At 50.0% G+C, this 12,324-nt stretch overlaps 1 protein-coding gene across 6 annotated transcripts in view; it reads right to left on the bottom strand.

Moving 5' to 3' along the window:
- The window catches only part of cluha (CLUH binding protein of NUMT mRNA a), a 118,938-nt gene that overhangs the window by 12,305 nt on the left and 94,309 nt on the right, over positions 1-12,324 (bottom strand). For all 6 annotated transcript variants that reach the window (XM_078422781.1, XM_078422779.1, XM_078422782.1 and 3 more), the window contains 3 exons: positions 9,545-9,666; positions 8,844-8,937; positions 1,441-1,575 (listed from right to left, as the gene is read on the bottom strand). In XM_078422781.1, the coding sequence (XP_078278907.1) occupies positions 1,441-1,575; positions 8,844-8,937; positions 9,545-9,666 (351 nt within the window). The remainder of the gene's footprint in view (positions 1-1,440; positions 1,576-8,843; positions 8,938-9,544; positions 9,667-12,324) is intronic.

Raw genomic sequence — 12,324 nt, forward strand, 5'->3', positions numbered from 1 at the left:
TCCATATTTAAGGAAGGATGTACTTGCTCTGGAGGCAGTGCAGAGAAGGTTTACACGGTTAATTCCAGGGATGAGGAGGTTGACATATGAGGAAAGGTTGAGTAGGTTGGGACTTTTCTCATTGGAGTTCAGAAGAATGAGAGGTGATCTTATTGAAACGTATAAGATCGTGAGGGGCCTTGATCGGGTGGATGCGCTAAAGATGTTTCCGATGATCGGGGAGACCAGAACTAGGGGGTATAGTCTTAAAATAAGAGGGGGCTCTTTTAAAACTGAGATGAGGAGAAACTTCTTCACTCAGAGGGTGGTTAGTCTGTGGAATTCGCTGCCTCAGGGAGCTGTGGAAGCAGGAACGTTAAATAAATTTAAAACGGAAATAGATTGTTTTTTAATAGACAAGGGAATTAGGGGTTACGAGGAGCGGGCAGGGAAGTGGACATGAGCTATGGTTAGTATAGTAAGACCTGAGTAATCTCCTGGACAAGTTTCGATCGCCTAGCTAGTGGTCGGAGAGGAATTTCCCAGATTTTCCCCCCAAATTAGCCTGGGTTTTTATCCGTTTTTTCGCCTCTCCCAGGAGATCACATGGTTCTTTTGGGTGGGAAGAAGGGTGATAGTGGGAAGGGGGTTGGGGTAGGATCAGCCATTATCGTATTGAATGGCGGGGCGGGCTCGAGGGGCCGGTTGGCCTACTCCTGCTCCTATTTCATGTGTTCTTGTGTTCTTGTGTAAACTGTTCCCAAAGATAGACACAAAATGCTGGAGTAACTCAGCGGGACAGGCAGCATCTCTGGAGAGAAGGAATGGGTGACGTTTCGGGTCGAGACCCTTCTTCAGACTCCCAGTTCCTAAACACTTTAATTCTCCTTCCCTTTCCCACACTGACCTTTCTGTCCTAGGCCTCCATTGTCAGAGTGAGGCTAAACGCAAATTGGAGGAACAGCATCTCATATTTTGCTTTGGCAGCTTACAGCCCAGTGGTATGAATATTGATTTCTCTAACTTCAAGTAACCCCGGCATTCCCTTTCTCCATCCTTCCCCCACCCAAGTTGCACCAGCTTCTCGTTCTCACCCAACATACTGCTAACAATGGCCTTCAAAAAACCTAGTTTGACGAAGGGTCTCGACCCGAAAAGTCACCCATTCCTTCCCTCCAGAGACGCTGCCTGTCCCGCTGAGTAACTCCAGCTTTTTGTGTCTGCCTTTGGTTTAAACCAGCACCTGCAGTTCGTTCCTGCCCAGACTGTTGCCAAACCGTGCTGTGATTCACCCCGATGGACCACGGAAACCAGTTCCCTCAACAAAGGGAAACGATTAAACACCTCACATCCCGTTGGAACACACGAGTGATCCAGAGTTGGCCACTAGACCGTGTGGGGAGATGCTGACAAAGCACCAGCGGATCAATCTGCCCGCTCTCTGCGCGGCGCCTGGCCTACCTTGAGTGGAAGAATACTGGCGTTGGATCCATTCTTGTAGATCTCGTTCATGGTACGCTGCAGAGCCACTGCCTGCTGCGTGAGGTACTTCAAATACTCCGAGCTCTCTTTGGTCTTTTCATGATTCTCACCAAACTGGGGAGGGAGGGAGGGAGAGAGAGAGAGAGAGAGAGAGAGAGAAAGAGAGAGATGATTAAGGAATTCATTTAGAAACAAATAACTGCAGTTGCTGCTTTATACCAAAGGTTGACACAAAGCGCTGGAGTAACTCTGCGGGTCAGGCAGCATCTGTGGAGAGGTGACGCTTCATGTCGGGGCCCTTCTTCAAGCTTTGTTTTGCATGCTGTCCGTTTGGGGTGGCACGGTGGCGCAGCGGTAGAGTTGCTGCCTTTCAGCACCAGAGACCCGGGTGCGACCCTGATTATGGGTGCTGTGGGTACAGAATTTGTACGTTCTCCCCGTGACCGCGTGGGTTCCCTCCAGGTGCTCCGGTTTCACCCCACACTCCAAAGATGCACAGGGTTTGTAGGCTTTGGTCAAAAAAACATTGTAAATTGCCCCTAGTGTGTGTAGGATGGTGCTAGTGTGCGGGATGATCGCTGATCGGTGCGGACTCGGTGGGCCAATGGCCTGTTGCCGCGCTGTATCTTTAAAGTCTAAAGGTCAGATAATACTATACAAAAATACAATCGTCAAACTCAAGTACAAGAGGTGGAGCAAAGGGGAAGGTACAGAGTGCAGAATATAGTCCTCAGCATTGTAGCGCACCAGTTCCACAGACAAAGTCCAATGTCCGCAATAGACAATAGGTGCAGGAGGAGGCCATTCGGCCCTTCGAGCCAGCACCGCCATTCAATGTGATCATGGCTGATCATTCACAATCAGTACCCCGTTCCTGCCTTCTCCCCATACCCTCTGACTCCGCTATCCTTAAGAGCTCTATCTAGCTCTCTCTTGAATGTATTCAGAGAATTGGCCTCCACTGCCTTCTGAGGCAGAGAATTCCACAGATTCACAACTCTCTGACTGAAAAAGTTTTTCCTCATCTTAGTTCTAAATGGCCTACCCCTTATTCATAAACTGTGGCCCCTTGTTCTGGACTCCCCCAACATTGAGAACATGCTTCCTGCCTCTAACGTGTCCAACCCCTTAATAATCTTATATGTTTCGATAAGATCTCCTCACATCCTTCTAAATTCCAGTGTATACAAGCCTAGTCGCTCCCGTCTTTCAACATATGACAGTCCCGCCATTCCGGGAATGGGGTAGAGGTGAATCGGACAGTACTCTAGCTTATGGAGGGACCGTTCAGAAGCCTGATAACAGAGGGGAAGAAGCCGTTATAGTAACACAATCTAGCCCAGTTTCTTGGCCAATTTAAATGGACGAATTAGCTGAGGTGACGAGTTGCTGGTGAAATTAATTGCATTTCACGATCTCCCCGTAACCTTGTGTGATAACTAGAGAAAACCCTTCAGCATCAAGCAAGACAAAAGAAGCCCATTTGTTTGAAAAAGAGATACCTCAATAACCTCCAAGTGTTTCCTGTTCCATGTAGATTTCATAGGGGACTGGATTCATTTTATTACATGCCATTTTGAGCAGACGTTTCACAAATTATATTATGAATACCTCAAATTCTATTCCCTCTCGAAGACAGTTTCCAGAGCACCAGCAGTGACCACAGTGATCAGGAACAGGGGTCAGGGCGGCATGTTGGCGCAGCGGTAGAGTTGCTGCCTCACAGCGCCAGAGACCCGGGTACCATCCTGACCACGGGTGCTGTCTGTACGGAGTTTGCACCTTCTCCCTCTGGCTGCGTGGGTTTTCTCCGGGTGCTCTGGTTTCCTCCCAAACTCCAAAGACGTGTCGATTTGTAGGTTAATTGGCTTCGATAAAATTGTCCTGGTGTGTCGGATGGAACTAGTGTATGGGTGATTGCTGGTCGGCGTGGGCTCCATGGGCCTGTTTCCACACTGTATTTCCAAACTAAACTAAACTAAACCAAACCTACAAGTGAAGCCTGTTGAATGACAATCTTCTTAGGTGCACTCCAGTACCTTAGAAGATCTTTAACCTAAATGTCAAATTTATCTGCACGTAAACCTTTCTGCTTCCAATCGTAGGATCATCAAGGCAAGCAGCTGCAGATGCTGCTTTACAAAACAAGACACAATGTGCTGGAGTAACTCAGCGGGTCAGGCAGCATCCCCGTAGAACATGGATAGGTGATGTTTGGTTTTGGGACCCTTCTTCAGACTGAAGTTCTTCCAGCACTTTGTCTTTTTTCTTTGTAGACCAGCATCTGCAGTTCCTTGTTTCTCCATTATTCTGATGCGATTGGTTTGATTGATTTTTGATTGATGGATGCAGGTGGGAAACAGGCCCCTCGGCCCACCGATCCCACGCCGACCAGCAAATATCCCTTCACACTCGTGCTATGTTATCCCACTTTCTCACCCACTCCCTACAAACTCGGGGCAATTTACAGAGGGCCAGATAACCCACAAACCCGCTCGTCTTTGGGATGCGGGAGGAAGCCGGAGCACCCTGAAGAAACCCACACGGTCACGGGGAGAACGTGCAAACTCTACACACAGACGGGACCCCAGGTCAGGATCAAATTTGGGGTCTTTGGCTCCGTGAGGCAGCAGCTCTACCAGACAACAGCTGTGCCAGTGTGTGGGAGAACATTAGTTAACAATACGATACGACAGAACTTCATTTATCCCAGGAGGGAAATTGGTCTGACAGCAGTCACAAAACACAACAAGATACATGAAATTAAAGTGACGAGTGGAAAGTCCTGGATTGCAAAGATTGGGTGGGGGAGGGGGGGGAGAAGGGTAGTCAGTCTACCCCACGACAGAAGGGGGAGGGGTTGTACAGTTTGATAGCCACAGGGAAGAAGGATCTCCTGTGGCGTTCTGTGCTGCATCTTGGTGGAACCAGTCTGTTGCTGAAGGTGCTCCTCAGGTTGACCAGTGTGTCATGGAGGGAGGGGTGAGCTGTATTGTCCAAGATGCTCCGCAGTTTGAGGAGCATCCTCCCCTCCCCCCCCACTGTAGACCCTCTATAGTGAATCCAACCTCACCCCCAGGACCGAGCCAGCCTCGCCGCAGAGCTTGTTCGTCCTGTTGACGTCCGCGGCCTTCGCCCTGCTGCCCTGGCACACGGCAGCGAGCCTCGCAGAGCTCACATTCTGTGCAACAATGCTCTCCATGTCACACCACTTAGATTGCAGATTGTTTTGTTTTTTTTGTATCAGAAATTAAAGAATTAAAGGGCAAGAGGATGACAGCAGTTTAAGCCGTTAGTGGATAAATGTTTTCAACACGGATTGTTTGCGTTTTCAAATCCTCGCCTCCGCACAGAGTCATGCAGCGCCCAAACAGACCTAACGCCCACACCAACCAACATGCCCCATCTACAAGGAGTTACGGAGGGAAAGGTCTCTGCGGAACGCAGAAAGGGGAGTGGATGGGAAGATGTGGCCAGTAGTGGGGTCCTGTTGGAGGTGACGGAAATGTTGGCGGATGATTTGTTGGATCCGCTGGCTGGTGGGGTGGAAGGTGAGAACGAGGCGGATTCTGTCCTTGTTACGAATGGGGGGAGGGGGAACAAGAGCGGAGCTGCGGGATGTAGAAGAGACCCTAGTGAGTACCTCATCTATAATGGAAGAGGGGAAGCCTCGTTTCCTGAAGAATGAGGACATCTCTGACGCCCTAGTGTGAAACACCTCATCCCGGGCGCAGATGCGGCGTAGACGGAGGAATTGGGAGTGGGGGATAGACTTTTTGCAGGAGTCAGGGTGGGGAAGAAGTGTAGTCCAGATAGCTGTGCGAGTCAGAGGGTTTATAGTAGATGTCAGTCACTAGTCTGTCTCCTGTGATGGAGATGGTGAGGTCCAGAAACGGGAGGGAGATGTCGGAGATGGTCCAAGTATATTTAAGAGCAGGATGGAAATTGGAAGTGAAGTGTATGAAGTCAGTGAGTTCTGCATGGGTGCAAGAGGTAGCATCAATGCAGTCGTCGATGTAGCGGAGGTAGAGTTTGGGGATGGGGCCAGTGTACGTCTGGAACAGGGATTGTTCGACGTACCCGACAAAGAGGCAGGCGTAGCTAGGGCCCATGTGAGTGCCCATAGCTACGCCTCTGGTTTGGAGGAAGTGGGAGGAGTCAAAGGAGAAGTTGTTGAGGGTAAGAACCAGCTCTGCTAGGCGGAGGAGAGTGTTAGTAGATGGGGATTGGCTGGTTCTACGGTCGAGGAAGAAACGGAGGGCTTCGAGACCACCCTTGTGGGGGATGGAAGTGTAGAGTGACTGGACACAGAACAGTACAACACAGGAATAGGCCCTTCAGCCCACGGTGTCTGTGCCAAACATGTTGCCCAGTTAAACTAATCGTCTCTGTCTGCACCTGATCCCTGCATGTCCATGGAAATGTCGAATGCTAGACGGCATAACTTTAAGATGAGAGCGGCAAAGTTTAAAGGAGAGGCAGCACAGTGGCGCAGCGGTAGTGCTGCAGAGACCTCAGTTCGATCCTGACTAAGGGTGCTTGTCTGTACGGAGTTTGTACGTTCTCCCCGTGACCGCGTGGGTTTTCTCCGGGTGCTCCGTCTTCCTCCCACACTCCAAAGGCGCACATGTTTGTAGGTTAATTGGCCTCTATAAGTTGTTTTTTTAGAGATACAGCGCGGAAACAGGCCCTTTGGCCCACCGGGTCCGCGCCGCCCAGCAATCCCCGCACATTAACACTATCCTACACACACTAGGGACAATTTTTACATTTTTAGCCAGTCAATTAACCTACATACCTATACGTCTTTGGAGTGTGGGAGGAAACTGAGGATCTCGGAGAAAACCCACGCAGGTCACGGGGAGGACGTACAAATGTATAATATTGTCGCTAGTATGTTGGATAGTGCTAGTATATGGGGTGATCGCTGCTCGGCGCGGACTCGGTGGGCCGAAGGGCCTGTTTTGTGCTACATCTCTAAAGTAAAATCTAAAGATGTTGCGCGCAGATGCCTTGGTTTTGAAATATTTGAGATTTTGAGATAAGCACATAGATATGTGGGGAATGGAGGAATGTAGCTTACGTGCAGGCAGGTGAGTTAAGAGTTTACAGATAAAACATGGATCCAGGGCCCTTTCGGCTCGCCAAGTCAATGCTGAACATTGATCACCCAGGGGTGATCGCTGGTCGGCACGGACTCAGTGGACTGAAGGGCCTATTTCCGCACTGCATCTCTAAACTAAATTGCAAACCTGATGAGTCAAATGCGCACAGACACAAAAAGATGGAGTAACTCAGCGGGTCAGGCAGCATCCCTGGAGAGAAGGAATGGGTGACGTTTCAGATCGAGACCCTTCTTCAGACCACGCTGTATGTAAACGGACACTGGGATAATCCTGTGCCTCCCTTCACATCGTGTTTGTAATGCTTCCATCCATCCCTTTCCTTGGCACTTTTGTCCCCCTGTTTGCATTCAATGTCGTTCTGTTGAAAACCACAGCGGTGTTTTCAACGCATTCACCCAAAATAAAGGGGATCTGACCGTCCCTGACACAGAGGGGGCGGCTCGTAAAATAAATCAGTGAGTTCTGAAATCATTGGATGCCAGTGCTGATTAAAAAAACACTGAGTGGACTGTTGGGCAGGCAGCCAGCATCAGAGGAGACATCTATTTGCATCTCTAATCTGACAGAACGTGTCGGGAAAATAGTGGAGATCAAATATAAATGATACCGGTGAAATAAGGTCATATAAGTGATAGGACTAGAATTAGGCCATTCGGCCCATCAAGTCTACTCCGCCATTCAATCATGGCTGATCTATCTCCCCTCCTAACCCCATTCTCCAGCCTTCTCCCTCCATAACACTTGTACTAATCAAGAAATTGGCTCAGTTGCCCCTCAGGTTCCTATTAAAACTTTCATCTCTCACCTTAAACTGATTTCCTCTGGCTCCTGATTTCCCTGCTTTGGGCAAAAGACTCTGTGCGATCACCCTATTCATGCCCTCATGATTTTACACACATCTATAAGACCACCCCTCCGCTTCGTGCTGTCCCCTGGAAACGACGCCAGATGGTGCAGTGACCCCAGCCGGTTACAGGGAGAACGTACAAACTCCACACAATCCTACAGCACACCTTTGGGCGGCACGGTGGCACAGCGGGTAGAGCCGCTGCCTCACAGCGCCAGAGACCCCGGTTCGATCCTGACCTCTGGTGCTGTCTGTGTGGCGTTTGTACGTTCTCTCTGTGACCGCGTTGATTTCCTCCGGGTGCTCCGGTTTCCTCCCACATCCCGTGGACTTGCAGGTTTGCAGGTTAACTGGCACCTAGTGTGTAGGAAGTGGATGAGCAAGTGAGACAACGTAGAAGTGGAGTGAGCGGGGCACGGTGGCGCGGCGGTAGAGTCGCTGCCGTGCAGCGCCAGAGACCTGCGTTCCATCCTGACCACTGGTGCTGTCTGAACAGCGCTTGTACTTTTTTTTTTTAGATTTAGATTTAGAGATACAGTGCGGAAACAGTCCCTTCGGCCCACCGGGTCCGCGCCGCCCAGCGATCCCCGCACACTAACACTATCCTACACCCACTAGGGACAATTTTTTACATTTGCCCAGCCAATTAACCTACAAACCTGTACGTCTTTGGAGTGTGGGAGGAAACCGAAGATCTCGGAGAAAACCCACGCAGGTCACGGGGAGAACGTACAAACTCCGTACAGACGGCGCTCGTAGTCAGGATCGAACCCGAGTCGCCGGCGCTGCATTCGCTGTAAGGCAGCAACTCTACCGCTGCGCCACCGTGCCGCCTCCCTGTGTTCTCCCTGTGACTGCGTGGGTTTCGTCCCGGGGACTCCGGTTTCCTCCCACTAAGACTAGCGGGTTTGTAGGTTAATTAGCTTTGGTAAAAAAAACATGTAAATCCTCCCCGGTGTTGTAGGAGGGTGTTAATGTACAGGTTGTTCACAGGTCGGAACGGACTCGGTGGGGCGAAGGGCCTGTTTCCCTGTTGTATCCCTACAATCTAAAGGGTGATCGATAGTCGGCACGGATTCGGTGGGCCTCCTGCATCCTTAAAAACCTGCTAACTCTACTTCCGAGCACTGGCCGGGAGAAGGGAGGAGAGGGCGACATCAAGGACAAGCCCAGAAGGACCTCCGTCGAACACGCGGGAGGGAAATCCAAAAACGCCTGAGAAATTAATCTAAAAACAAACGGCAAATCCCACGGATCCCCGACACATTGTGGGATCAATAACGCGGCATATCCCATCAGCTGGAAACACACTGGCAAATGGGGACTGCAGATGGCATCATCAACACTGAGCCAGACAGTGACAAGGTGCAAGCGAGAGGTGTGGATCGCACTGAAGCTGTGAGACTGACCTGGTTTTTGTAGATGGTGTACCCGTCTTTCTCGTGCTGCAACGCTGATCGAAACTCCGCCTTGCTGTCGTAGACTCGCGCTACCAGATGGTGGCTGGCAAATGGTGGAGGGGAGGGGGAGGGCGGGGAGAAAGGAACAGAAACAAAAAGACAGAATTGCATTAAAACAAAAACTGATTGTCAAAAACATCGTGTCAGAAACAAGGAACGGCAGATGCTGGTTTAAAAAAAAAGAGCCGCCAAGTGCTGGAGTAACTCAGCAGGTCGGGCAGCAATCTCCACAGAACGTGGATCGGTGATGTTTTGGGTCTGAAGAAGGGTCCCGACCCAAAAGGTCACCGATCCATTACCTCCAGAGATGCTGCCTGACCCGCTGGGTTACTCCGGCACTTTGTGTATTTTTTGAGACTATATTCCCTCCTCTGGCTTCACATTTCTTGCCTGTTCTATCCTTATTCCCTTTTTCTCACACATTTTGTCTTTTCACCTCTGACCTTTGTCCAATCATCTGCCATTGACAATCCCCAGTCTGAAGGAGGGTCTCGACCCGAAAACGTTACCCATTCCTTCTCTCCAGAGATGCTGCCTGTCCCGCTGAGTTACTCCAGCTTTCTTTGTTTTTAAATATCATGTTCACAAAAAGTCAGCAGAGGAAAGAATTCTTCAATCATAAAACGCAAGTGACAATAACTATTTGTTACCTCATGGCAACTTTTAGAGATTTTGTTCCGTGGTATTTTTCATTGATGGTCAGAGCACTCTCCAGGAACCTGAGGGAAAGGTCGTACTCCATAACCCCGTGTAACACAAGACCAATGTTACTCTGTGGAGAAAGCATACGAAAATGTGAGTATGTTGACTGCACTGATGTAGTTTAGTTTAGAGATGCAGCACGGCAACAAGCCCTTCGGCCCACCGGGTCCGCGCCGACCACGATCCCCACACATTAACACTATCCTACACACTAGGGACGATTTACACTCATGCCAAGCCAATTAGCCTACAAACCCGCACGTCTGTGGAGTGTGGGAGGAAACCGAAGATCTCGGAGAAAACCCACGCAGGTCTCGGGAAGAACGTACAAACTCCGCCCGTAGTCAGGATCAAACCCAGGTCTCTGGCGCTGTAAGGCAGCAACTCTACCGCTGCGCCACCTTTATTTAGGTTAGAATATAACTAAGACTAGTGTTGGCTACATTGGTCTACAACATAATTTCTCTCTGAACTTGAGTGCCGTCTTGATTTGGTTCATCTTCAATGCACTCAAGAAGGCAGCATCTATCGTCAAGGATACCACCATCCTGGCCGTGCCCTCTTCCAGCTGCCACCATTGGGCAGGAGGTATGAAGTCTTCCACCACCATCTTCATGATTCAACAACCGTCAGGTGCTTGATCCGAAAGGTCACAAAGTGCTGGAGTGACTCAGTGGGCCAGGCAGCATCTTTGGAGATCATGAATGGGCGATGTTGAGTCAGGACCCTTCATTAGACTTTAAAGAAGGGTCCCGACCCAAAATATCACCTATCGATGTTCTCCAGAGATGCTGCCTGATCCACTGCGTTACTCCAGCACTTTGTATCTTTTTGTGAAAACGAACATCTGCAGTTCCTGGTATCTAGGTTCTTGAAATGACCTACACAACCCTAATCCTACCTCCGCAAAGTAACACTATAGACCGTCTTTTGCATTATCATGGACATGGTTATTTTAGTGATACAGCGTGGAAACAGGCCCTTCGGCCCACCGAGTCTGTGCCGACATCGATCGCCCCGTACACTGGCACTATCCTACACATTGGGGACAATTTATGCAGTTCTTTTCTACAGATACCATACTTGGACAGGTGCACAGACAGGAACGGTTTAGAGGAATACTAGACCAAGTGGACCCGTTGGGCCCAAACCTCTCCTGAATTGGTGCAGCACCCTCTCCTCCACCCCTCCCTCAGCCCCCTCCCCTCTCCACCCCTCCCTCCCCTCCCCCCTCCCTACCCTCCCCACCCCTCGCTCCCCCTCTCCATCCCCCCTACAACCTCCCTCCCCATCCCCCCATCCCCTCCCCCCCACTCCAGCCCCCTCAACCCCCCTTATCCTCCCTCCTCCCTCCCTAGGAGATAGATTTAAACTTTAAAATGTGAATCATTAAACAATGTGATCAATGTGAGCAGACCATGCCAGCCATGTAAAGTGTGAACTACATATACATGGAGTCTGACTAGAAACTCAAAATGCTAGGGCAGCACAGTGGCGCAGCGGTAGAGTTGCTGCCTCACAGCGCCAGAGGCCCGGGTTCGATCCTGACTATGGGTGCTGTCTGTACGGAGTTTGTACGTTCTCCCTGTGACCGCGTGGGTTTTCTCCGGGTGCTCCAGTTTCCTCCCACACTCCACAAAGACGTGCAGGTTTGTAGGTTCATTGGTTTTGGTAAAACTGTAAATTGTCCCTAGTGTGTGTCTGATTGTGCTGGTGTATGGGGCGATCGCTGGCCGGCGTGGACTCGGTGGGCCGAAGGGCCTGTTTCCCGCACAGCTTCTCTAAAGTCTAAAGGTCTCTGCTGACAAGTGTTTAAAATTGACCAAAATTCTAAGAATAAACGAAACCATGGAAGGAAGGTGTGAACTTTGTGCGGGAGGAAGGAGATGGTGAGATTACAACTCAGGCCGGTCACGGAGGTCGAGATGAGACTGGAGGGAGGGATATAAAATTACGAGAGGCATAGATAGGGTAGACAGTCAGAACCTGTTTCTCGCGAGGGAAATATCAAATACTGGAGGCCATGGCTTTAAGGTGAGAGGGGCAAGGTTTATAGGAGACTAGACCAAGTGGACCCGTTGGGCCCAAACCACTCCTGCATTGGTGCAGCACCCTCTCCCCAGCCTCCCCCTTCCCCCACCCCTTCCCCTCCATCCCCCTCAACCCCCTTATCCTCCCCCTCCCTCCCTCCCCTCCAACCCCTCCTTCCCTCCTCCCTCCCCCCCATAGGAGATAGATTTAAATTTTAAAATGTGAATAACTTTAAAAATATAACACCGATTTCAATTAAACTTCTTCCATTAACACCAAAGGGATGACGGTGAGTAAGGTGGGCCTAAAATTGTTGTGCTATCGTGAACCGTTTTGTCTGTAGTTCAGGAACAAACAAACAAACAAACAAACAAACAAGAGTTTTAGTATATAGATGTACGGGTGAACCCGATATCCACACCGAAAGCCAGTTACAAATATTCAGCAATTAAGAGCCACAGAGTGATACAGTGTGGAAACAGGCCTTTCGGCCCAACCCGCCCACACCGGCCAACATGTCCCATCTACACTCGTCCCACCTGCCCAGGCTCGGTCCATATGCCTCCAAACCTGTCCTGTCCATGGACCTGTCTAGCATCTGTCTCGTACCTGTTTAGCAATCTCAATAAAGGATTTAAGTTAATATTTTTTTCTGAAGTTCTCTTTAAACTAGTCATGCAGCGTGGAAGCAGGCCCT

Source organism: Rhinoraja longicauda, chromosome 26 (genome assembly GCF_053455715.1).
Source record: "Rhinoraja longicauda isolate Sanriku21f chromosome 26, sRhiLon1.1, whole genome shotgun sequence".
Classification (NCBI taxonomy): Eukaryota; Metazoa; Chordata; class Chondrichthyes; order Rajiformes; family Arhynchobatidae; genus Rhinoraja; species Rhinoraja longicauda.